This window comes from Cololabis saira, chromosome 13 (assembly GCF_033807715.1).
Source record: "Cololabis saira isolate AMF1-May2022 chromosome 13, fColSai1.1, whole genome shotgun sequence".
Taxonomy (NCBI): domain Eukaryota; kingdom Metazoa; phylum Chordata; class Actinopteri; order Beloniformes; family Belonidae; genus Cololabis; species Cololabis saira.
The window spans coordinates 37668547-37695118 of record NC_084599.1 but is presented as its reverse complement, the minus strand read 5'-3'; the positions used below and the strand labels follow the sequence as shown (position 1 = coordinate 37695118).

Sequence of the window (26572 nt, the reverse complement as noted above, 5' to 3'; positions counted from 1 at the left end):
CAATGAAACTCAGTCAAAAGTCTCTGATATCTAAGATATATGCACTGTGTATGACATTTGATGATCATTCTGTAGATAAAGCTCGGGAGGGTTGGGGACGAGAGTTGGGCCTTGACTTCACAGGGGAGCTGTGGGATAAAGCTATCCGTAGCATACGATCTAGCACGCCTTGCGCTAGATTTGAACTTATTCAATTTAAGGTGCTGCATAGAGCCCACCTATCAAAATCCCGATTATCGGAAACATATCCGAATGTTGCAGACCTATGCGACAGATGCCAGGGTTCTCCATGCAATTTAAGTCATATGTTTTTCTCCTGTCCTAGGTTACAGAAATTTTGGAGTGATTATTCTGTGATCATGTCTAAAGTTCTGGGTAAAAAAGTTGTTATGGCCCCTCTCTTAGCAATATTCGGACTCACTGTTGACTCCTCACATATCAGCCCCACACAGTCAGAAGTATTGGCTTTCACATCCCTTTTAGCAAGACGTCGTATCTTACTTCTATGGAAATCCCCCCAAGTCCCCGTCTATTTCTATTTGGCTTAGTGATGTTATGTTTTTTCTTAAATTGGAGAAGGTGAGATACTCTTTAAAAGGCAACGCAGCTAAATTCGTTCGCAAATGGCAATCTTTCATAGACCACTTTACCGCGTTGAAGACTCTACCCACCGACTGACCCCCCCCTCCCTTAATTTTCTTTTCATCTCCTTAATTTGTTTTTTTTTATGTTTTATTTATTTCCAGTTAATGGGATATCACTTATGGGCATTTACATTCACCACTGCATTTGTTTTTTGTATGCATTTTTGCTCATACATTACTTTCCTCCTTTGATCATTTCTTGCTCATCTGTTTATTTATTATTTAACGCTACAGAGACTCTGTTCCTTAGTTAGGTTTTGTGTGTTTAAAAAAAAAAAAAAAAAAAAAAGGAGACAATGTATAATGCGTGTGTTTGACTACAGATTTCCATGTTTTCATTGTATGTTGTTTCCTATAAAAAGATCAATAAAAAAAAAAAAAAAAAAAAAAAAAAAATATATATTTTGGTGATCAATTATTCTATGAAATATTCTATCGATTAATTGAGTAATCGGATAAAACTTAATTTTTCTTTATTAAAGCCCAATTATAAATATACAATAGAAAACAAGACAGATTACTTGATTAAAAACAACCAATTTATTTCTTTTATGAGAATAATTGACATTTATTCAGATATTATGCAAACTAGTAAACTGTTTGTAAAATTTTACAATAAAAAAATTAACAAATTATTTTAAACTTAACATTTCCTGAAACATTAAGAAAAACGTATTTTTTCTAAGTATCAAAAATATTTTTTTTTCTTAAACACTGCTTTTAAATTGTGCAACTTCACATTCAGAACAAACAGGTTTCATCAGAAATGCTTGGCTGTGGACCAGGACCTTCATTTTTAATTTGAAATAATCCCAGACCTTCATCATCTTCTGTCTCTTCCTCTTATTACTTTCGCTTTGCTGCATTTTCTTATTGGCCCTGTTACTGTTGTCAGTCCCGGGCCGGCGTGTTAGCACGTTGCGTCACATTAAAAAGAATCCGTGCGAAACGTGAAGTTTACATTTATTTTTTATTTAAACGACGCTTCGAGGAAGAGGAAATTCTTCCATCATTTTTTGTAATGGAGTTACTCAAGGTACTCGAGGAAAAATTGCAGCCCCAGTCTTATGTCTCCATTCCAGCTTGAGGGTTCTACACAGTTTTCTTACGGTTCCCAGGACCAGGGTCCTCTGTACTGAGGTCTCTGATGCTGGAGGCTTTCTCCCGGCTTGGAGGACACGGGTCCAAGTTCTCCGACTGCCGTCTTCATCTTCCAGGTCGTCTCCCCCGTCATCCCCCCGGTACCTTTCCAGAGTCTCGTCTTCCTTCGTCTTGATTTTGCTGTCCCTAGGATTACCAGCAAATGCTTTCTCGGGGCACAAACAAAGAAATGATTCAATTATAGTCAAATTTACATCAAATTAAAAAAGTGAATTTAAAACCGACTGTAATCGGTTCAGTCACGTAAAAGAGCATTTATAGAATCCCAAATGCTCAAAAGGAGAAAGTAGATGCCTGGATGTGGAAACTACCGGCCTGAACTGAGTCTGTTTTCATTCAACGCCGGTCCTGGACATTTATGAGGTGGCGGGCGACAGCAAGAGGAAGAACTTTAAACAGAACCAGAATCAGGGCAGAGGCACCAGACAGGGCAGCTGCCTGTCTCAGCTGGCAATGATGAGGAGGAAGAGGAGGAGGAGGAGGAGGAGGAGGGCAGGCTGCACAGAAAGACATGAAGCCAGCGCCGCCTCTTCATACGGGATGTAGGGTTCCAGTTCCAGTAAACGAGACAAGCTCATCTGTTACCAGGGCGACGGGTCCAGCCCCAGACATCCAGACTGTGTTTTGTTCATTCAAAGGATAATGGAAATCCGGTTTCCACAGCTCAATCTGAAGAAAAGCTGAAAGTTACGACAGCCTCAAAAGCACCAGAGAAGACGACCAAAGCAGCGTCTTCTGGTGACGGGACACTTCACAGAGACAAAAGACGAGTTCGGTCTAAATCCACTGGACTCAGTCGTGTTGAGTCAAGACAACCGGACTCATCATGTGGACCAAGTCTCCTAGATGGACAGGGAAACATCTTCAAGAACCAAAAAAAGGAACACCAGCTGTCTTGAGTCGAGTCTTTCAGAGACACATTCAAGTCAGATTAATTCAGTCGTCTGAATCTGAATCTGAATCAGAATCTTGCAAATAAATGAATTCAAATGCAGTGAATATCCAGTTAAAACCCAGTTAATCCACCATCTGTACCGTCTTCCTCATGTCCAGGGTCATGGGGGTCTGGAAGTCCGTCTGACGGCGCAAACTGGCTCAACCTGACTCTTTCTCCACGATGAAGATTCCAGTGATGCCGTTTATTTATTTATTTATTAGGGCCCGAGCACTTACAGTGCGAAGGCCCTATTGTATCTGTAGGAATTCTTTCTTTCTTCTTTATTTTTCTGACGAAATGAGGGCCTTTTTGCCCCCATAAACGTGCCCCAAAATCACCAAATTTTGCACGCAAGCCAGGCTTGACGAAAAATGTGATATTTCGTGGTTTGCATTAATGGGCGTGGCCTAATGGCTCAACAGCGCCCCCTAGAAAACTTTGTGCCTCAAGCCCCACAATACGGTTTGACATACATGCACGAAAATCAGTACACACCTGTAAATGTATCATGTCGCAACTTAAAGAAAAGTCTCTTGGCGCCATGGCCGAAACCGAACAGGAAGTCAGCCATTTTGAATTAATCGTGTCATTTTGGCGAAATTTATGCCATTTCTTCAGCCGCTTCTTCGCCCGAACCGTAACTTGCACCTAGGTGTGTTATACATCAAAATGTGCGTCTCCATCCTGCGACGATGCGCCTTACTTTTCTCAGTCAAAAGCGTTACCATGGCGACGATAGACGCCGAAAAGTACGCCCCCCCCTTCATCTGATTGGTCCATATTTGATAGTTCCTACTTTCTGCTATAACTTTTGAATGGTTTGACATAAAGACTCGTGGGTGGTGTCATCAGACTCGGTTTTGAGTCCTTGACCCTAATTGGTGCAAACTAGCCCCGCCCCTTCTTCTGATTTGTCGATATCTGATAGTTCCTACTTTCTGCCATAACTTTTGAATGGTTAGGTATGGAGAGTCGTGGGTAGTGTCATCCACTAAATGTCCAGGCCTGAAGAATCTACATGCAAGTCATACAAGCGTCGTGCACAAGGGTGCGAGGGCCCGTTCATCGCTGCTTGCAGCTTTAATTATTATTATTATTGTTTTGTTTTGTTTTCACTACTGTTTCATGTTCGAAATAAAAATTTCAATTCAATTCAAAATTCAGAATGAATTAGAAATATAGCAGATTTATCCCAATCAATGGGCTTTTCACACATTTAAACTCCGAGCTGTCTTCCTCATCTTCTTTGAGCTAAGTGAGGTGACTTTCCTGCCGCCTGCAGCTTCAGACGTCACGCAAAGATGAGAGCGGAGGCCTTCGACCGTAGATGTCGGGCTGCCAGAGGTTCAAAAGCAGCCATATCGGCTGGAGAAATGAAAACAAAATGCTTCAAACACCTCGACCCAAAGCTGAACGTAGATTAAAGGTCCAGAATGTCAGACGCCAAAGCTGCACACACGCCAGTGACCTCTGAGGATTATCTGTTTAACTGGTATCTGTGAAGGTTTGGAGGTAAATAACGGCGGCTGGCTGGAGGACGGCTGCAGGCGACTGTTGCCCTAAGATAATTGACCTCATTAAATCAGTGATTGAATTGAAATGACTCTGCAGCCACAAAAAGGGTTCAGGATCCACAGCGACAATTATTAAAGTGCAGAAATGGCGCTTTGCCTTTCCTCACACGCCATCAGGGCTTGTTATGTGCTGGAGGTAACGAAGCATCTCCCAGTATCACACACAAAGTTTCTGGGTGTTGTTTTGGATGAAGGACTAAATTGGAATAATTATATTAATCAAGTTTGCAAAAGATCAATGAAAATGCTTGGCTTACTGAAAAAGGTTTGTCACTTGATCCATCCCTCTGCTCACTTGACTCTATTATAGTTTCCTATTTCCATATATGAATAAGTGCAATATGGTCTGGTCTGCAACTTATCCAACTTTTCTCAACAAATTTTCTCTTTTTATGAAATATTCACTATTATCCATTCACTCATGCTTGTTTGTGCATAAGTTTATCAATAGAAAACAAGATCTTCCTGTCACTTTCCAGCAGTTTTTTACTTTTTCATCTGATTTTAATTCATATCCGACTAGACACAGTGGTAATCTTCATTCACCCCTTTGTCCAACATCTGGTCATCCATTTAATATTACATTTAGATCCAAAACTCTGGAATGACTTGAATGTGTCGCTGAAGTCAACATTATCTTTTACCTCCTTCAGAAAGTTATTAAAAAAACATCTTATTCTGTTTTAACCTTCAATGTCTTTATCTTTAATGTAATCCAGACCTTGTATCAACGTTCTCTTTTACGTTTATATTTATATATTTTTTTTCTTCATTTGTTGTACATTATCTTTGTTATTTCATCACAGTTGTTGATGGGAGTGGAACTCTGTTAGTTCGCTCTTCGTTCCCTCCATGCACTGTTTTAAAAAAATTGTGCTAAATAAATAAATGAAATGAAATACTCCTTGTAGCACCCTATAATGTAATAATTTCCTGAAAATGTAATAACGCCTGAAAATGTAATAAAACTTGCGCTTAACTCAATTGAAAATGTAATAAAACCCAATAATGTAATAACTTCACCAATAATGTAATAAAATATCCTGACGGATATTGTAATAACATTTTTTCCAATAATGTAATACCTTATTATGTTATTGGGAATTTATTACATGATACAAAGTCTGCAATTTAACCCAATAGTCATTCTGGTGTTTCAAATCCAGCGTATATAACATTCTTAGATACTTAAAACACAAAATGTAGAACTCTGGACTGAAAATTTAAATATATATTACATTATTTGTCAAATATTACATTATCAGTTTTGGGAAAAAAAAAGACCCACCTGAAAATGTAATAAATTCCCAATAATGTAATAAGGTATTACATTATCGGTAAAAATGTTATTACAATATCAGTCCGGATATTTTATTACATTATTGGTGAAGTTATTACATTATTGGGTTTTATTAAATTTTCGATTGAGTTAAGTGACAATTTTATTACATTTTCAGGCGTTATTACATTTTCAGGAAATTATTACATTATAGGGTGCTACACTCCTTGTCATGTGTCTGCAGACTCAGAAATGTTAAATACCTTTCATAAGCCCCCGTATCGTGCTGCCATGGGCTCCGTCTGAGGGAGGTCTCAGACCTGATATGACTGAACTGGGTTGTGTCACGGTGTCGCTGTGACGCTGCGTGGGTCGTCTTCAGCCCCCGTGGATATAAACTCTAGATGCTGTGGGAGTTTACAGGCCACCCAGCTGAAGCAGATTGTGCAAATATTTAGCATGTTTCACGTTAAATTGTCCTCCCTGAGGTTTGCTTAGGCTGCATGATAAGATTTAAAATAGAAAATGAGACATAAACTGTCATTTAAACGTATCTGTGTGTATTGTGGGGCTGATTGGACTGTTTATTGGAGAGGATTTACTGGAAAAGGAAAGCTGAGAGTCAGAACCTGCAAATGGAGGTTGTAGAGAAGTTCCAGTCTTTCAAACTGCTGCTCTAAGTTATTGTTGATGTTGAATCTTTCTGGTTGTTTTATTTTTGCTGGCTTGAAGTTTCTTTAGAGTTTAGTTCAATCTTTTGTTGTTGGTTTTTAAATAACCTTGCTCCGCCATATCTGTCTGATCTTCTTCAGACTTACCGCCGACTTCGGTCATACCTGTCCAGTTTTGGATTTAAAAACAAGGGACATTTTCCGCTGTTGTCCCACCAGCCCAACCAAGGTCGATTATTACATTTTAAGACAGGTTTACAAGAAATCTAAAATAACTGTCAACGGCTTGCAAACTACAATTATGTGCTCAGAATCTGATGGGCCGACCTTTGTTGACACTGAAATGCTGTGGACATTCCTGTGAATGTAATTCCTATAATACAGCCTAAATGAAAACACAAAAGGGAATTAAAGCACATGTATTTATTTTACACATTTTCAGTTTATACGCACATAAAATAACCGTTACAAATATCACAGAATGCATAATTGAGCCCCGTCCTGCTCCTCTTTAGGAAAGTAAATTTGGTTTCCCATTGTTAGAGATATTTACACAAAGTCTTTGTTTTTTGGGCACAAATGCCTTCTCTCTCGTTACATCCATCCATCTTTCTAACGTGCTCCAAGTGTGTTCTCGTTGTCACCACTAACCTCGGGAGAACTGCCACCCAGGCTATAGGAGGTGGCAGTTCTCCCGAGGCTAGTGCTAATTCAGTTTGGAGAGGCACAGGAATGCTTTTTTTAAATTATGATATTACGGGGAAAATACTAATACTGGATGACAGCGGGAAATACGATAGTTTCCCGGCCAAAATGGGAGACTTGACATGTATGACCCCGATCCCTAAGATCAGCCGACCGGCTGCTGCTGACGGTCCCTAAGACGAGTCTGAAGCTCGGAGGTGACGGAGTATCCTCCGCCGCTGCTCCCAACATAGGAACAAGTTACCATGAGTGTTAGTCACACCTCGTCTCATCATCTTCTCATCTTATCTTGTATGGCACCCTGCTGTGAACCTGTTACTTTATTTCTTATATGTTTTAATGGACAGGATTTCTAGGTGCAGCCAGGGGCCGGAGGAGATCCGGTTTGGGAACCACAGGATTTCGTCTCTGCTTTTTGCGGATGACGTTGTCCTGTTGGCTTCATCGGACTGGGACCTTCAGCATGTGCTGGGGCGGTTTGAGGCAGAGTGCGACGCGGCAGGGATGAGAATCAGCATCTCCAAAACCGAGACCATGGTTCTCCACCGGGAAAGGGTGGCGTGCTTCTCCGGGTGGGTGGAGAAGTCCTGTGTAACCCACCTGGGTTTCAGAACTTAAAGGGATTGTGACATGAAAAACACATTTTTCTTGATTTTTTGTGTTTTGTTGGGTGTCTTGACATCAATTACACCCAAAAAACAAAGAACTTTTAACATTCAGTGTATTGTGTGCTTTCTGGGATTTTCCGCATAACTATGCAAAAACGGCGCATGTGGTTTGGTGGCGGATCGTTACGTAACGATCCGCTAAATCACCGCCCCCTCCACCCAGCTCCCTGCCTCCGCTCCTCTCCAGCGCACCATAAAGGCTGATTTATGGTTCCGCGTTACACCGACGCAGAGCCTACGGCGTAGGGTTACGCGGCGACGCGCACCATACGCTGAACCCTACGGCGTAGGCTCTGCGTCGATTTAACGCGGAACCATAAATGAGGCTTAACACGCCTCTTTTTTTCTAATCACCGGAGGAAAACTGCTAAGAAGACCCGCGGCCACTGACTGGACTTAAGATAAGGGGACAGTGCTGCTTGCATGCCTTTATTTTTATGATTGTTTGCTGTGGTTCGCCCTGCTGCTTTTCCGTGCATGCTTCGCCTGTCGCTCCGACGCCGCTGTGAGCGTATGGCTGGAGGAGGAGGAGGTTGGGAGGAGGAGCGGGGCAATGATTGACAGGAAAGGGGGGAAAGGAAGCATTTTTCACGGCGCAAAAAAACACTGTAATAAAAAGCCAGGAAAAGATTACTAGAGTGAAGTTTTTCTTGTTACACTCTTTTAGACACATTTGAGGGATGTTGCCCAAGACTTTTAATAGTGTTAAAAGCATGTTAAAAATGATGTCACAATACCTTTAATGTTGTGGAACGGTGCAGTTCCATGGCCGACCAGAGGGTGGCGCGTCCGCTATGAGTAAACGGTCAGCCTGTGTTCACTCTCTTTTCGGCAGAAGTCATTGCCAAGAGCACACAGCTTACTGAGAACTCCCGGTAACGAATAAACACTCCTCACACCAGAAATTCACCATAATTCGCCTGGTACAGACTGTTAACAAGTTATTTGTTCGCCAGGGTGTTACATTGTGTGAGGGTTCAGCTGGAATGGAGAGCCTCTGTTAGCAGGCCTTAGCTCCGGTAAGAAATGCTAATGCACCATCTTGGCTATCAGGACTGGTTGTGACTGTGTTACTCTTGATTCATGAATAAAAACCAATTGGAGCTGTGATACTGTCGCCAAGAGTACGAGAGACTACACAGATACAGATGCATATCATTTTAGTGGTGATAAATGAGTGTAAAAAGATCGCTAATTACGTTAGCACCGAGCTAATCCCGCTAGCCGCGAGCTAATTGTGCACTGTCATGCTATGGTTCACTTAAACTATGCAGCTGTGATACTGTAGCCAGAGCAGTAACAGTGTTTTACACCATTAAAGGTGCCTTATATTTAATTGTTTGAGGTTAAAGTTATTAACACAGTTCTGTTAAAAGAGAATAAATAGATTTAATGTGTTAAAAATATAAATAGTGAGTTTAAATATATTATATTATTTCATTTACATGTTGAAGTGAATGTTGTGATTTGGTGTACATGATTTGCAGCTAATTGACTTTGGGATATCTTGTGTGATGTAATTCTATTCATTTTGCAATGATTAGACAGTGTGTATCTTTCATGATTGATATACTAAGAGAGGAAATGTTAATGATAGTGATGATTTAAGGAGATCGATAGAGAGAAAATTATATTATAACATGCATTCTTCGCTGTTTGCATAGAGCAGAGAGTTTTTTACCCAGACCGAGTCGATCGAGATCTGAACTTAATGTTCAGTGGCGAGCCAGTTTAAATGGAAGATTGACTGTGGAGGAACCAGCAACGCGGTGTGGCCAACCGCAGGATCCATCTGCAAAGCACAGCATCGTCGATTCCCTTTTCGTTAACAGACAGATAAGACTAACACTCAAAATCTACCCGGGTAGTTCGAACACAGACATTAAAGAACACACACCAGGGCTGTACAGTGCGACAGTTTTCATCGCATTTGCGAATAAAAATCATCCGGTGCGAAGAGAAATATGTATCCACTCGCATTTGTGCGAGTGAGTTGCGCTGGGGTCATGTTAAAAAAAGTGTGAAAATCAATATGAAAGTCTCTTGACCTACATCAGCCTTTCTCAACCGGGGTGTCGCGGCACCCTGGGGTATCGTCAAAAAAATGACCTATTCTGACATTTCATATATAAATACCGTATTTTCGCGACCATACGGCCAGGGCGCCGTGTATTAATACTATTAATACATCCATGATCCGACCGCGCCTCGACCCGCGGCCCAAAATCTTACTCCGCTCAGAAGAAAGTAGTACCTTTTTGCGGTCCTGATCACGGGACTCTAGCGGGGTTTTGAGCTCTGAACTTTTAAGTCTGGTGTAGAGTTAAGCCTTACCTTATTAAATTAAACCGTTTTCGGGTCGTGAGTAGGATAAACAGATGACAACTTCTGCTGAGTTTGAGAGTACTTTACTGTCCGCTCAACAGCGTAGGATTTTAGAACATCAACACAGCACCTAGTGCCGTACTGCAGGGATTAAAGTTCTCCGTCTCTAGACGGATTTCCGTCAATTCGAAAATTAGGAGAAAAAAAAAAAGAGAACAAAAAAACATTTGCACGTGCGTTATCATGGGCATTAAACTGACGTTATTGTAAACCAATTAAGCGAGCCAGAGCCTTGGTATTCGCCAATCAGGAACAGAGGGGGGCGTGTTGGATCGAGGGGGTAGTCTGGGGGAGCAGTCGCCTCGTCATCCTCCTCTCCCCACCGCCGGAGGTGCGGCGTTTGGCCCGTCGCGCGGAGCCTTCGTCCAGCGGCGTTGGCGCGTCGCGGGGCGGTGTCCGGCGCTGCGCGGAAGGCGGACCGGTGGGGGGGATCGGGTACGGCGGATGGCGGCGGCGACTCTGGACGCGCGCCGGGCCATTCTCGCGGATCTCCCCAGCTGCGGCGCCCGTCGGGGACCCGTTCACGCGGGCCCCCGGCGGGTCGCCTCTCCGGTCGCCACCTTTCAGAAATAGAAATAAGGAACGCCTGATTTCAGCAGCGCTGCGCAGGAGCCAAAAAAGGGACATCCCCAAAATTTCTAAACGGCATAGAAATGTATTTATTTTATATAAAAAAACTAAATGCTTTGATTTAAAGTGCTTTAATAACATTGAACTTGCACGACTGTACAGACAGACAACTATATAGCAACTGAAATAGCCTATGCTCCTATAGTAAATATAAATATAGCTACAGGTGAAGGTCGGAACATTAGAATATGGTGTAAAAGTTTGTATTTATTTATTTCAATAATTCAATTTAAAAGGTGTAACTAATATCAGGGCTCCAGACTAACTTTTTTCACTAGGAGCACAGTAGCCCCTAACTGAAAATTTTTAGGGGCACAATCAGAAATTTTAGGAGCGCACATCGTTTATCGACACGCTAACCAAATGTTTACATTTCTACTACATTTCAGTGTATTAGTAATACGTATTTCATAATAGATTAATGAATTACCACAATGTGCTGTTTCAAATGCAGTGTTACATTTTATTGTGCATTTTTAAAGATGCCGCAACATAAAGTAAACTGACAGCACCATTGCTGTCATTATATATAAAAAAAACATACATTCACATGATAAAAAAAGTGCTTGGTAACAAAGTGCTTAGTAACCTTTCAGCCATGAATTTAACTGTTAAACACAGTACTGAAAGAATTCTCGTGTTCGTTTGTCTGGTGAATCAAGAAAGACTAGTGGAAAGAATGACAGGTTAACAACTTTTAATCATGTCAAGCACAAGGTTTTTCCGGCCGGAGGAGACTTGTCTCCGGCCGGGGTACACCTCTGTCAGACCGCGTGAGTCGGAGAGAAATGCACACCGTTTTCATGAGTCCAGTTGACTTTATACTCTAAAAGGAGGATGTTCTTTGCAAATGATTTTCATTGGTTGAGGGAACGGGAAAAGACCCCCGAACTTTGTCACTTCCAGCTCTACATTTCCTTTAACTGTCTCCCATCTGAGGTGTCAAACCAGACCGCAGACCAGACCCCCCAATGCTAAACATCTGTTTCTGCCCATTGTCTTCTCTCAACAAATTGTATGTGTATTGCTAATTAATTTAATTGGAAGAGCCAGCTTCAAGGAAAGTCACCTTAAGGTGTCGCCTTTTTCCCCCGTTTCCTCTCCAACAATATGTGTATTGTATTTCACTTCTAATCTAATTTAAACCTTTTGCTCTTAATCAGAATGAGATTACTTTGAAGAGAGAGCTTAGACAGTTTTGAGCTTCAATAATTTCATTAAATCCTAACAGTACTTAACAAATGTACAAATGTTGGGGGTACTGGCCAATAACATTTCCCTACTTGTGTCTTTACTAAAACCCTGAACTTACACCAGTCGACCAAATTCACTGCCTTCACTCAAATAACTAAGGATCTTACCAAGAAATATTCTTATGTCTAACCTAAAAATGCCATTACACCTGATAACACACATCACTTAAGGTTAGGTGTTTTTCCCACGTGTTAAAATTTAACTTTCATTTGTGTCAAGCAAATTTTAAGCAGTGTTCAAAATAAAATGATGAGACCTGCTGTATTGGAGCACATTTTCTTTTAGTTAAAACTGTAGCGGGGACAGATGTTTAGAGAAACCTATGTATGTACCGGGTGAAGGCTGATTTATGGTTCCGCGTTACAACAACGCAGAGCTCTGCGTCGATTTAAGGCGGAACCATAATTCAGGCTTTAGAGGGGGGACATATCGGAGAACAACCAGAAGAATATAGAGTGGATTAAAAATAAAAGTTAAGCACTGAGCTACATGTGTCTCCCGCCTGGGCCATTGCAGACTCATGGCCTGAGCATGATGTTACTAAAACCAAACATACCCGCCGCCTCTTTCTTCTAACTTTATGTGCGCGCCGCGGCGGCAGCAAGTTGTGTCGCATTAAATGTCGTCCGGGCGTAATACCTGCTTTGAGCTGGTGAAATTAAACGAAAAAAAAAAAATAAATAAATAAATAGATCCCCCAACTCATTCCCTTTCACACTCATTGGCCTGCAAATATGGGGGTTCATTGAGGCACTCCTTCCACGTTTAACGTGTAAAAAAAAAAAAACACTGGCAAATTTACTGGTCGCACGTGTGCGAGTGGACATGAAATTCAGTCGCACATACTCAAATTTTGGTCGCAAAATGCGAGCATTTGGTCGCAGTCTGGAGCCCTGAATATATTACATAGTCTCAATACATGCAAAGCAAGACATGTTAATTTTGATGGTTGAATTGTTTATTGATTTCATAAAATATTCAAATTTTTTTAGATTTTTTTATTTGGGGTTTTCATAAACTGTGAGCCATAATCACCAAAATTATAACAAATAAAGGCTTGAAATATCTTACTTTGAAGCCTTGCCAAATGCAGTGACATCAGAGCAGCTGGTCAACTGGATGAAGAAGTGCAGCTTACCAGGTTGACTCAGATCTAGGAGAACAGGCCTAAGGCTTTAATGAGAGGACTGCACGAATTGATGTGGACTATAAATTAAAAGCAAACTGACAATAATAAAACTGCTCAAAATCACCTTCCTTCAATAAAATGCTATTGGTCTCGAGTAATTAAATAGTGTTGGTTAAAGTCTTCTTACACCTTAAATGCTGTATTAGAAAACAGAAGGGCTAATACAGCATTTAACCTTTTTACTTGAAACTTTTGGGAAGCGACCGCACAGCAGAAAAGGGGCCATTCTTAAAAGGGACCTATTATGGCATCTAGTACCTATTTTAAACAGGCCTTGAGTGTCTTAAAAACAAGCTTTTGATTGTTTTTGCTAAATAAATGAGAATTCAGCCTCTGAGCCATGTCTGCAGCATCCCAGTCTATGATATGATAATGAGGCATGTGCTGATTGGCTGCCTGAATGACGCGATACACCGCTATGAAAAAATGGCGGAAGCTCCGGCCAGCGGAGTTAGTTGTGTGCATGGTTTCACGCATCGGAGGTCAACCTCTGCAAATCGCTCCCGTCGTTACGTAACGACGGGAGCAGAATCTTATTGTCTCGTAGATCCACATCACACTGGATGGCTCATCCGGGCGGCTGTACAGACACTGCAGAATTTGGTTGTTTCCTCCTTCTCTGAGTTGCAGGCTGAGGGGAGACCACTTTATATATGTTAAATCAAGAGACAACCTGTTTTTCATAATAGGGGCAGTGCATAGATGGCGGGGGAATATGAACTGGCCTGAAAATTTTTTTTCAGTCAAAAATATTTTTTTTGCTTTAATCCCTGCGTACTGTGGCGTATCACTCCGCCCAATCTAAAACAGACTAATCACTACAGATAAACTGACTAGTGTCATTATAGTCCCTGATTTACATCAGAATATAAAGAATATATTTATAAAATAATGAACCCTGAATTACCAAAATAACCTTAACAAAAATAAATCTCCTCTTACACTTATAAGGTGAGCATGAATCAATCTTTTTTATTATGTAAAATTGTATGTTTATTTACTTTTATTTATTTATTTATTTAATTTTAGTTGTTAAATTTCTGGAAAAGAAAAAAGTCAAATCATACATGAGAGAAACTACTCAGTTTGTGGCAAAATCTTTTTATTGTATGAAACTGAAGATGCAGCATAATGCAAACCTGACATTTACTTTTAGTTCATTTTGTGGAAAATGGTTGGCCTGGCTTTCTCTTTAAAACTTAAACAGTTATAAATCATTACAAACTGTAACAATAGGGCAAACACACAGTATTGTTTTGTATTTTGTGTCTTTCAAATAAAAGACCATTTTTTCCAGTCGTATGTTCCTCATTCAAGGTTGTTAAAAAAATACTGCTATAATATCGTATCTTATCGTTATCGTGACCTCAATATCGTGTATCGTACCGTATCGTGAGATTAGTGTATCGTTACACCCCTACTAACTGTCCACCCGGGTGTGCTAGTAAATTTTTATTTGTGCTACTAAAATTTTTTACTTGCTAGCACCAGTGCTACCATTCAAAAAAAGTAAGCGTACAGCCCTGCACACTCATACACAAGAAGACCTTCGCTTCTTTCCTTAGAGGAGCAGTACACATTGGACATTGAACCTTTTATTTTGAAGAAACCTCCATTTTATTTTATTTATTTTTATGGTCCCATTTATTGTGCATTTGTGCATACTAGGAAGCCGGCTTAGGTAGGCAGGGTTTGTAAACTCATCTTTATTATTTGTGAACAATACATTGAATTCAAACCATTCCGTTGTGTGTGTGTGTGTGGTAATTCTGCTGACACAGGTTTTCATGCTCTTCAGTCGTTCCTAGACCTTACTGATACTGGTTCAATAAACATCATCTATATACTTACCTTAGGTAACCGTTACACCTGCCTCAGGTGGAGGAGTTCAAGTATCTCGGGGTCTTGTTCACGAGTGAGGGAATGATGACAGACGGATCGGTACAGAGTACACAGTTATGCGGTCGATGTACCGGACCATCGTGGTGAAGAAGGAGCTGAGTCAAAAGGCGAAGCCATAGATTTACCGGTCAATCTACGCACCTACCCTCACCTATGATCATGAACTTTGGGTAGTGACCGAAAGGACAAGATCGCGGATACAAGCGGCCGAGATGAGTTTCCTCCGCAGGGTTGCTGGACCCTCCCTTAGAGATAGGGTGAGGAGTTCGGTCACCCGGGAGGAGCTCGGAGTCGAGCCGCTACTCCTTCACATTGAGAGGAGTCAGATTAGGTGGCTTAGGCATCTGTACCGGATCCTCCTGGATGCCTCCCTAGGGAGGTGTTCCAGGCATGTCCCTCCTCCCTAGGGAGGTGTTCCAGGCATGTCCCTCCTCCCTAGGGAGGTGTTCCAGGCATGTCCCTCCTCCCTAGGGAGGTGTTCCAGGCTTGTCCCTCCGGGAGGAAACCCGGGGAAGACCCAGGACACGCTGGAGAGACTATGTCTCTTGGCTGGCCTGGGAACGTCTCGGACTCCCCCCGGAAGAGCTGGAGGAAGTGTCTGGGGTGAAGGAAGTCTGGGCATCTCTGTTGAGGTTGCTGCCCCCGCGACACGGGAACGGATAAGCGGCGGACGATGGATGGATGGATGGATGTTTTAATGTCTTTTAACTTATTTTATTAACCTATTTTTGTCTTAATGTACAGCACTTTGGCTACCCCAGTGGTTTTAATTTGATTGATTGATTGGTTGGTTGATTGATTGGGGTATGAGGTCACAGTCACTCCTGGTGGGTTTCAGCGTTTCGGTGTAAACTTGTTTTCATGTGAACAGGACCTCAAAGTGATTTTGTGCCCCAAGGTGGTAATGCTTCATCAGCGATGATTGACTCATTTAACAACCCGTCAGCTGACAACAAACTCGTTTCCTACAAGCTACGAACATAAAAACGAACTGCGCTGCTGCACCCAGTCTGCAGCGGAGACACAAAGGGGGGAAGTGTAACATTACACTTAAGCTAAAAGGATTATTTTCCTGAGAAAAAGGGTCTCTGTGTAATTTTAATGAACAGAGATTAGTTTTCAGGGGGATATTCGGCGCCTAATGAAAGGCTTGAAATGAAGCTGTAAAAAGATAAAACAAACCGCAATATTCACCACCCCATTTAAACCTGGACTCTAATTGGAAGAAGCAGACGTGTGGGTAGTTTTCTCTCCGGTCAGCTACGAGATTACAAGCCATCACATTTCAGAAATACCGTAATTATGATGTGCAATTTGCTGTTGAATTAGCAGTCTAACAGGAGTCTTGCACCCTCAAGATGCACGCAGAGCCTTTGACTGGTGAAATATGCTGAATGAGTTTGAGTTCCACATCCCACTGCTGCACCGGGTACAACAGGGTTTAGATATGTTATCTGAGTAAAGGAAAAACATGCAGCTTTTAAGATCTCAAGGTGGTTGTGGCTCATCCGCCCACAGAGCAGCAGCACCTCCGGCTCTCCCAGATGCAGCGAGCTGGAAAAATATCAACAAAGAAACTTTTCTCTTGCAAAGGTTGAATATGTTTAGCCTCTGCTGCAGAGATGCTACTGAAAGTTTTATAGAAAGAAGCTGCCAGCGCTTCCCGCTTCACAACAGCGTGCAAGCACCCGTGGAAAGATGTTTTTATTTAAATGTTTCCAGATGGAATCAGCGTTTGTTTTGGTTTTACATATACAGAAATTTGGGCTTGTTTGAACAACAGTGATTTTAATATTACACAGCAGAATATATGCATGAAGCTCTTCTGACTGCAGCAGTTTGTTCCTACCAGCTTCTCCAGATTCAGAGTTTGCCAGTAGCGTCTTCAAATAATCCGTCAGGGGTAAGCAAGGACAAGATGTAAGTTAGTAAGCTCATGCACAGGAAGAGGAGGAGACAGGTTTCACAGCTGAAATGATCAGAAGATGGACAGAAAATGGGGGTCAGGGCTCCACACAGAACCCTAAATTACAACCACTTGTTTTGACTAATAGAAGTTTGATTGCAAGAAAGACCTCCGGCTCCCCAATATCTGACCCCTGAACAAGGACATTAAACACACACACAGATGAACATGCCGATAAAAACTTTCAATTCAATTCAATTTTATTAATACAATGTTTATTACAACAGAAGTTGTCTCTAGGCGCTTTCCAGGGCATCACATGACCCCTGAGCAATTATTACATAAACAGTGGCAAGAAAAACTCCCATTTAGGAGGGAAGCCTTGACCAGGACCTGGATCATAAGGGGGGACCCTCCTGCTGAAGACCAGCTGGGCAGAGCAGGAAAAGAGAGAACAGACAGAGAGAATAAAGAACAGAGAAAGGAGAAACACAGACACAATGACTAACTGGTGAACTACAGGGATGAACATATAAGCAGAGGCTGCAGGTCAAGATGTCAGCAGGCATCGACCAGACATCCATACAGACAGGTGGAAGCAAGCAGTGGGATGATCAGAGGGGGGGGGGACTGCAGGTCAGGATGAAACTCCTGAAGCTCTGGCCTGCAGACGTGCACAGAAGAGAAAACTTGAGCACCAGACCAAGAGCAGCTTTTGTCTCAGAGCATCACGTGTTTAACACAGTTCACATCTGCCAGGTCGGTGTTCTGCTTGAAATGGTTCTCACAGTCAGGATCTAACATCTCCCCCAGAATTATTTGTGCCTTGACAGCCAAAAAAAGATGCCGGGATCTCCCTGCAGATGCTTTTGGAATCTACATTTCCATGGCTCGTCGTCTCAGTTTATTACAGCGCTGCCGGTTTCTGGGCTTCATGTTCCTCAGATGAGGAAGACGATATAAAAGGAACTTTGACAGTAGACATCAGGACTTAAAGAGGAAGTCATTAATGTTCAGCTCAGAAGGGGAACCTGTGAGTCTTCACAGCGGGACCAGAGCTAAACATAAACAGAGCTAAATGGTTGCATCCCTACCTGAGTGATGAGCAGAATCTTGAGGCTGTCCGAGATATTTGGTTAACTTGTTACTAGTAAGGTTTATGTGTGACCACATCAGTCTTCAAAGTGTCTCCTCATCAACATTTCAGGATCTGTGCTGCTTGCTACACCTGAAACATGGGCCTGGTTTCTTTTCGCCTCAGAATATTTGACCTGTGTTTTCTCCTCCCTGCAGACGGAGGCCATCCACCCAGACTGCGCTCTGGTGGCGCAGCACATGAAGGCGGAGGAAGACTGCAACCAGATCCTCCAGCTTGACACCAACCGCTCTGCCAGGACTGGTCAGTGTGCATTTCACTCACGTTGTGGGGACAGAGATTTGCACAAGTGCTTTTGTGTCTGAAATCACTCATTTGGGAAAAGTCCCTGCAGGGATCGGATCCTCGCTGGGCTTAACTCTAGATGTGGGTCCACAGCCAGACTTCATCTGTGTGTGTTTAAAATAATAACTTCAGTCTGGTTGAATCATAGATGAACCTCAAAATGCTCAGAGCGGTAGCACAACATGTTATCTTATGAAATCATTTTAATTAAACGTATATTGTGTAATAACAGCGTTCATCCGAGGGTGAAACGACAGGAAGGAGGATGTGGAAGTGTTTTTCAAGCTCCTCCCATTAAAGTCTGTTAGTAAAATTAACAGCACAACAAAATATATTCTCTTTAAATTATGAATGAACCACCTTTCAGAAGTTAACGCAGCGCTAAACGCTTAGTGACAAACACGACCACGGCCACAGTTTGTAATGCTTTATAACTGTTTAAGTTTTAAAGAGAAAGCCAGGCCAACCATTTTCCACAAACTGAACTAAAAGTAAATGTCAGGTTTGCATTATGCATCTTCAGTTTCATGCAAGTACAAATATTTTGCCACAAACTGAATAGTTTTCTCTCATGTATGACTTGACTTTTTTCTTTTCCAGAAATGTAACAACTAAAATTAAATAAAGAAATAAAAGTAAATAAATAAACTATGAAAAGTCCCAAACTCAAAATGCAACATGACTGTTATTTATCTTATGATGGAGCTAAGAGCTTCAGCCACATGCTCCCAGCCTTCGGCCATAAGGTGAACCCCGTTATCGTTTCATCCTCCTATCTTTGGGGACGACACAATCTTTACATCATAAAAAAGATTGATTCATGCTCACGTTAGAAGTAAAAGTTCGGAGCTCAAAACCCCCCAAGAGTCCCGTGATCGGGACCGCAAAACGGTACTAGTTTCTTCTAAGCGTAATAAGATTTTCGTCCGCGAGGCGCGGTCTTCACGTGATCCCGCTGCACCAATAGGATGCGCGTTACTAGTAAACACAATATATTAATATTAATAACCTAATATCGCCCTATAGTTTGTCACCTCCACGACACGTATCGTGACGTTTTTGTATCGCAAAATTTTGTGGTGGAACAAAAACATATGTACTGACTGCACAGATGTCATGGATGTGAAACCTAGATATTTTGGAAGCAGGCCATAAATGTGTATCTGTTGTAAAGTTGGACATTTTAACGCCATGAAGATGTGGAACCATGAATACCTCTGACCTTACCATTGCTGTAGTTGAAGCAGAGATAATTGATAAAGAATCGGATTGGTAAATAGCGTGTTGGAGTAGAGCCTGACGAGCGCCGTTGCAATGTGGCTTCGGAGAGCGTTGGGGATCCTGGTTCAGCGGTCTGTGGATGTTAAACGAGGATAAGGTGGGGAGAGCTGTAACATCGAAGCCTTTTTGAGTCATGAGGGGATTATTTTCAGGGTGAAACATTTAGACTTGCAGTGCTGATGATGTGATGGTGAGAATCAAAGCCAGGAGAGGAAGAGCGTTTCAAAGGCATTCAGGCGACATTAAACGTCTGAAACCGAAGAAAAAGTGTTTGAGTTGAAGCGTTTCCTCGACACCTCCAGATGTGGAAAAACTTAACTTTTACTGTGTTTAGTTTTTTATTACATTTAAAAAACAAACATGTGAATATTTTGTTCCCAAAAAAAACAAGAACAGGTCAGGTCCACGATCACAAATCAATATTATTTGGTCAGTTTCAACATGAGAGATCTCCACTGTTATATCCATCTGTCTGTCTGTCTATCGATCCATCATCCGCCCATCCATCCATCCATCCATCCATCCAACCATCCATCCATCCATCCATCCATCCATCCATCCAGGATTCTTGCTCCCCTAAGCTCCACCCCTCCTTCATTGCTGCATCGTCAGCATATTGCATGCACAAATTTGGGGACGTTAAATATTGATACCATTAACTTGCAATGGAAAAAAAAAGATTTGTGACTTTTACGTCTTCTGTCTCCATTTCCCCATAATGAAGCTACACCGGCTTGTTTATACTAAAATGTTATGTTACAAATCACTGCTGGATGTCTTCATGCATCTAATGATCGCTGATCTTTCATCAAAAACAAAGCTCAGTTACTTCTTATTATCACATTACCTTTAGAATCCAAGCTACAAGACAACCAGAGGAACTAATTAGGTGAGGAAACATGTCAGACTGGTGGAACTAGCTTGGATTTGCTATCTGCCTCTCAGACAGGAGGACGTCCACCTGAATCAGGAGAAACTCTACCTTCATTTACCCTCCGATGCGTCTGACAAACAAAACAAAACACTTGAACAGCCCGTCCTTCTGGGGGGACACTTCAGTTCCATCTGAGATGATGTGTATGTTGATTACATTTGTTGTGAAGAGATCTGAGTAATGCAGCAGGATCATTCCAGTCGTGCCGACCTGACCGTCTCTCCTCCCCTCCTCTCACACAGTTAGACAATTGTCTGCTCGATACCGTCTGTCCAGGGTACGACTGGTGTGTCTCAGAATTAATTCCATCATTTACCACCTTTGCCTGTGCTTGCCAAAAAAAAGAGAGAGAAGTGTTGTCTGTGTGACACCGAGGCAGGACAGAGCTGGTTTGTGTCCAAACAAGAATGGCGACTGAAATAAAAAAGAGACACTGTTTGACTTTCTCAGTTAGCTGGGCTGTGATGAGGGACAGTCTTAGCTGGAGGACCAGGTTTCACCGGAGGCTCGTGTGCTCATACGCAAGTCGGTGGTGAATCCATTCACGTCTATGGAAATCCCTGTAATCTCCATAAAGTGTGTGACTGATTCTGTCCATCAATCTTCATTAAACGAGGATGGATGGAACTCCGATTGAGCTCCAGGGTCTTCAACGACCCAGGTCAACCTGTCTTTTGGGTCCGCAGGGCTCTGTTTATGGGCTGGGATGTTAATTTGTGTTACGTTATCTTGGTCCATCCATACTGGCGGTGCGGCTGGAGCTGGAATGAGGATTGATTAGGATTGATTGATTGATTAGGGAGCTATGTGATCGAGCACCAGCGGGTCCTCGTGGGCCTTCTCATAGCTGGGTTCCAGCAGAGGTCTGGGCAAAGTTCAGGAACTGAAATGAAGTACTGAAATGAAGTTTGCTTTTTTTTTTTTTTTTTTTTTCGGAATCACACGAGCATTCCAGCAGCATCTTTACTGCGATCCACTTTTCTTTTTTTCTTTTTCTTGCAAACAGAAAAAAGAAAAAAAAACCTACACATGGGTAGTGATGGGCGGTATACCGGTTCATACCGAATACCGGGGTTTATTTTTCTTATGAATTTTTCATATACCGTAATACCGGTGAGTATGTACAGTAGCGTACACAACGTTGGGAACGCGGCGCTACGTTCCGCGCGCGGCGGAATGTAGCGCCGCTGGACACTGTTTGTGAGGGGACTGTTTAGCAGTAGTGATGCACCGATTGTTCGGTAACCGAAATTGTTTGGCCGAAAATGGCAAAAAAAAAATCATTAGAAAATGTGGTTAACACCCAGTTGTGCATGAAAAATAAAATACCAGTGATATACCGTGAAACCGATATAATTTTGAAAAATACCATGATATAAATTTTTGGTCATACCGCCCAGCACTACACATGGGGTGTTTTCATTAAGATAAAGAGAGAAAAAAAAACTTTATATAAAGACAAATGGGTAAATTAAATACATCTCAACAAAAGCAGGACGTCTCAGGGAAATATAACTTTTCCAATCTTCCCAGATTGCTTCAAATTTGGATTGTTGCAGCCTCATAGAGAACGTTATCATCTCCATTACAAAGATATTGTAAATGATGTCGTACCAATCATCTAATGAAGGAGCGTCTGGCTTAATCCACTTCTTGGTAATAGCTTTTCGCGCAGCTACACTTAGCAAACCAAACAGGTATCTTGATTCCACAACCATAGATACAGAGTGTGCAAACCCAAAAAGAAGTTTGTCCTAGTTAAAAGCAACATGCTTTTTTATATATGTTTTTGTGGAACTATTTTAACTTCTGCCTGAGGTTTGGTAAAGACAACAAGTAATGAGCTTTTACAGTTTCTACCAATGCGCAACCACGTGTGATGAACACTATGGGGCATAATCTGTATCCGTCCATCCATCCATCCATCCATCCATCCATCCATCCATCCATCCATCCATCCATCCATCCATCCATCCATCCAAAAAATGATGTGAAGTTGGCAGGGTTCATACAGGTTTTTGAGATCCTTGAAATTACTTGAATTTCAATGTTTCCAGTTTTTAAAATTCCTCGAAATTGTCATTTTTCTACACAACAAGGAACTATTCAGTTAGACAACCCAGAATTCACTTTATCGTGTTTCACATCCAGGAAAATAATGAATCTTATATAATTATAGGACTATTATGGGTCTGCACGTCTCAGCCCCCCTCCCCCCCCACTCTTTTGTACCACACAGATGGAACGTAAATGATGAAAAATGTTAATTCAGCATCACGGTTATAATCAAAGCAAAGGTCAATGCAAGCGTAAGTGAATTTAAATGATAATGGATCTTAAAAAGGTCTCTAAGACTGAGACTCGTATTAAAAAGTGTCTTAAATGTATAAGTCAGGCTACATACGGCTATTATATATTTTATCAAATCAAATCAAATCAAACTTTATTTATAAAGCACCTTTCATACAAAAAAAATGTAACACAAAGTGCTTTCCATAAAACATAAACATAAAATGTATTAATGCACCCCCCCGCCCTCCCCCTCCCCCCCTCCCCGCACACACACAGACAGACACAGACAGACACACACAGACACACGGTGCAGACATGGCTAGGCACAGAGGATCCAGGTGAGGAAACGGTAACGGGGAGCCGTCCACGCCAGGAGGTCTCATAGCCCGCAGCTACAAGGGGGGGGGGCCCACAGAGACCATCCCGGCCCGGACGGAAAGAGGAGTCCACACCACAGCGGTGAAGCTGTGGTGCAGAGCTCCACCACCATCCAGGCCAGAACCACCCCCAGGACGACCCCCTGCAGGCCAGAGTCACTCCCAGCATGGAGGCTCCCCATGAGGAAACACTGGAGCTAAAAGCTAAGAAAGCAGGATAAAATACACTAAAAGAGTTTTAAAAAGTATAACATAACATAAAATCCTAAAAGTATGTCTAAAAAGCAAGACATTAAAAACTAAAGGAATAAGACAGTAAAATGTATAAAATAGACCATAAATAATGACTAAAATATTTAGATAAAACATTAAGATAAAACAATGAAAATAAAATATGATAAAAAAGGATAAACTAAATATAAAACAGAGCAGTAAGATCCAATAAAAATAAGGGTGAGCATAAGAAATTTAAAAGAGTTAAATGAGTCAGTTAAAAGCCTGATTAAAGAGATGGGTCTTGAGCCTCTTTTTAAAAACATCAACAGTCTCTGCGGCCCTGAGGTTCTCCGGGAGGCTGTTCCACAATCGGGGACCATAAAAACTGAATGCCGCCTCCCCGTGTGTCCTGGTTCTAACTTTTGGTATGGTTAAAAGGCCGGCACCGGAGGACCTCAGGGTCCGTGAGGGTCGATAGGGTAAAAGTAGTGCAGACAAATAAGAAGGCCCAAGACCATTAAGACACTTAAAAACTAGTAAAATAACCTTAAAATCAACCCTGAAGCGCACGGGGAGCCAATGCAGCGATTTTAAAACAGGTGTAATGTGCTCCCGCCCTCTGGTCCTCGTCAGCACGCGTGCGGCTGAATTCTGTAATAATTGTAGATTGTACATGTTCTTTTTGGGAAGACCAGAGAGCAGGGCGTTACAATAATCTAAACGACATGAGATAAAAGCATGCATTAGCACCTCCGTACTAGCCTGAGAGAGAAACGGGCGGACTCTGGCTATGTTCTTAAGATGGTAAAAACCTATCTTTGTTATGTTTTTAATATGTGGAATAAAAGTGAGCTCAGAGTCAAAAATCACGCCCAGATTTTTAACTGATTTTGAGGGTTTAAAATCCTGTAACTTTGGTAAAAGTTTCTCTCTCTGGCCTTCAGGACCGATGAGTAAAACCTCTGTTTTGCCCTGGTTGAGCTGTAGGAAGTTTGCTGCCATCCATGACTTGATGTCTAAAATACAGTTAAAAAGGGCATCAATTGGCCCAGTGTCATCAGGAGACACGGCGATGTACAGTTGCGTATCGTCAGCGTAACTATGGAAGCTGATGCCGTGTCTCCTGATGACGTCCCCAAGGGGCAGCATGTACAGATTAAAAAGAGTTGGACCTAAAATTGACCCTTGGGGAACCCCACACCTTATCTTATAGATTCCTGAGGAACATGTATCCAAACTTACAAAGAAACTTCGATCAGTGAGGTAGGACGTGAACCATTTAAGAACAGTACCAGAGAGGCCGACCAGGTGCTTCAGTCTGTTTAATAAGATGTGATGGTCTACTGTATCGAAGGCGGCGGTTAGATCCAGCAGAACCAAGACTGTGAGTTTTTGGTTATCTAAATTGCACCTGATGTCATTTAAAATCTTTAAAAGTGCTGTCTCTGTACTGTGGTTCATCCTAAAACCGGACTGATGAGCCTCTAAAATCTGTGTTGAGTTTAAAAATTCATTCACTTGGTTAAAAACAAGTTTTTCTAAAATTTTACTTAAAAACGGTAAGTTGGATACAGGCCGGTAGTTATTTAAAACATTGGGGTCCAACCCACTCTTCTTCAGAAGGGGCTTCACCACCGCCATTTTAAAGGCGGTGGGGAAGACACCCGTCTGAAGAGAACAGTTGACAAAGTACAAAAGCTGTTCCTCAAAGAATTCATAGAGTGTTTTAAAAAACGGTGTGGGAATGGGGTCTAAAAGGCAGGTTGTGGGCTTTACCTTGGAGAAAACTCTACAAAGTGTCCCCGCATCAACCAAGGCAAAAGTCTCCAGTGTTTCCTCAGGTAAAAGCACTGATCCAGGTGTGTTAAGAGTTAAAATCTGTTGAGATAAAAGACTGGATCTAATGTCATCAATTTTACCCCTGAAGTGGTCTGCAAAATCCTCACAGTAACGGTCTGTTGCTGTTTTATGGGATCTGTCAGGGTTTCCATTTGTTAAAAAATCTATTGTGGAGAATAGGAATTTGGAATTGTTTTTGTTATTTAAAATTAAGTTTTTGAAATGTGAAGTTCTTGCTTTTTTAATAGTATTATTGTAGTTTTTAAGGAGTTGGCATAAAATTTCATAGTGTATGGTTAATTTTGATTTCCTCCATCTCCTTTCAGCACTCCTGCAGTTTCTTTTTAGTTTCTTTATTTCCTCAGTTCTCCATGGGGGTGTAGGTTTTCTGCTAATTCTTTTGGTTAAAATCGGAGCCACTGAGTCCAGCGTTGTTTTGAGTATTTTGTTAAAATTTTCAACGATAAAATCACAGAGTGCTGGTAAAATCTCTGCAGGAGTGTTCTGTAAAATCTGGATAAAATTTGCAGCCACTTCAGGAGTTAGGTTACGTTTCCTCACCGTTCTCACCGGGGCCTCCCGCTGGTTAAAACTGGTGATGTTAAAAAACACGCAGAAATGGTCAGACACAGCCAGGTCCACAACAGAGCACGCACCCAGGGACAGGCCGTAGGTTATGATCAGGTCCAGGGTGCGCCCTCTGCTGTGGGTCGGCTGTGTGACATGTTGCTTAAAATCTAGACAGTTTAAAACAGGGGTTCTTAACCTTTCTGACCTTGGGGCCCAATTTTTTCAGTACAGAGTGGCCCGGGGCCCATTAAATATTAACACTGTATAGCAGGGGTATTCAACTAAAACTTTAAGAGGTCCATTTAGAGAAAATTTACTCAAGCGAAGGTCCAGAACATCATAATATATATATATATATATATATATATATATATATATATATATATATATATATATATATATGTGTGTGTGTGTGTGTGTGTATATATTCAAGTAGCCTCATAGTTGTATCAACATCTGCATCTGACTGTTATATTAAAAAAAGTACATATTTGCCAATTAACATGCTTGAATTAAACATATTTTTTTCTCTTAAAAATAAAGTAGATTTTATTTTATTTTTCAAATGCTATCTTATTTTATTTCTCTACCAGCAGTTTGAATTTCCCCTTTTCTTTGTTAATTGTCTCAACACATTTTTATACTAAATTAATATAAACACATCTTAACAATTTAACAGTTTTGCAGTTTTTCTTCCTCTTATAATCTTATGCCTCC

General features: G+C 41.6%; 1 protein-coding gene across 1 annotated transcript in view; it reads left to right on the top strand.

Moving 5' to 3' along the window:
- The first annotated feature begins 2261 nt into the window (after window positions 1-2261).
- Window positions 2262-26572, top strand: part of ghrhrb (growth hormone releasing hormone receptor b) — a 78333-nt gene continuing 54022 nt past the window's right edge. The window contains exons 1-4 of the mRNA XM_061739002.1: window positions 2262-2347; window positions 7116-7168; window positions 10245-10459; window positions 18199-18304. Of these exons, the coding sequence (XP_061594986.1) occupies window positions 2262-2347; window positions 7116-7168; window positions 10245-10459; window positions 18199-18304 (460 nt within the window). The remainder of the gene's footprint in view (window positions 2348-7115; window positions 7169-10244; window positions 10460-18198; window positions 18305-26572) is intronic.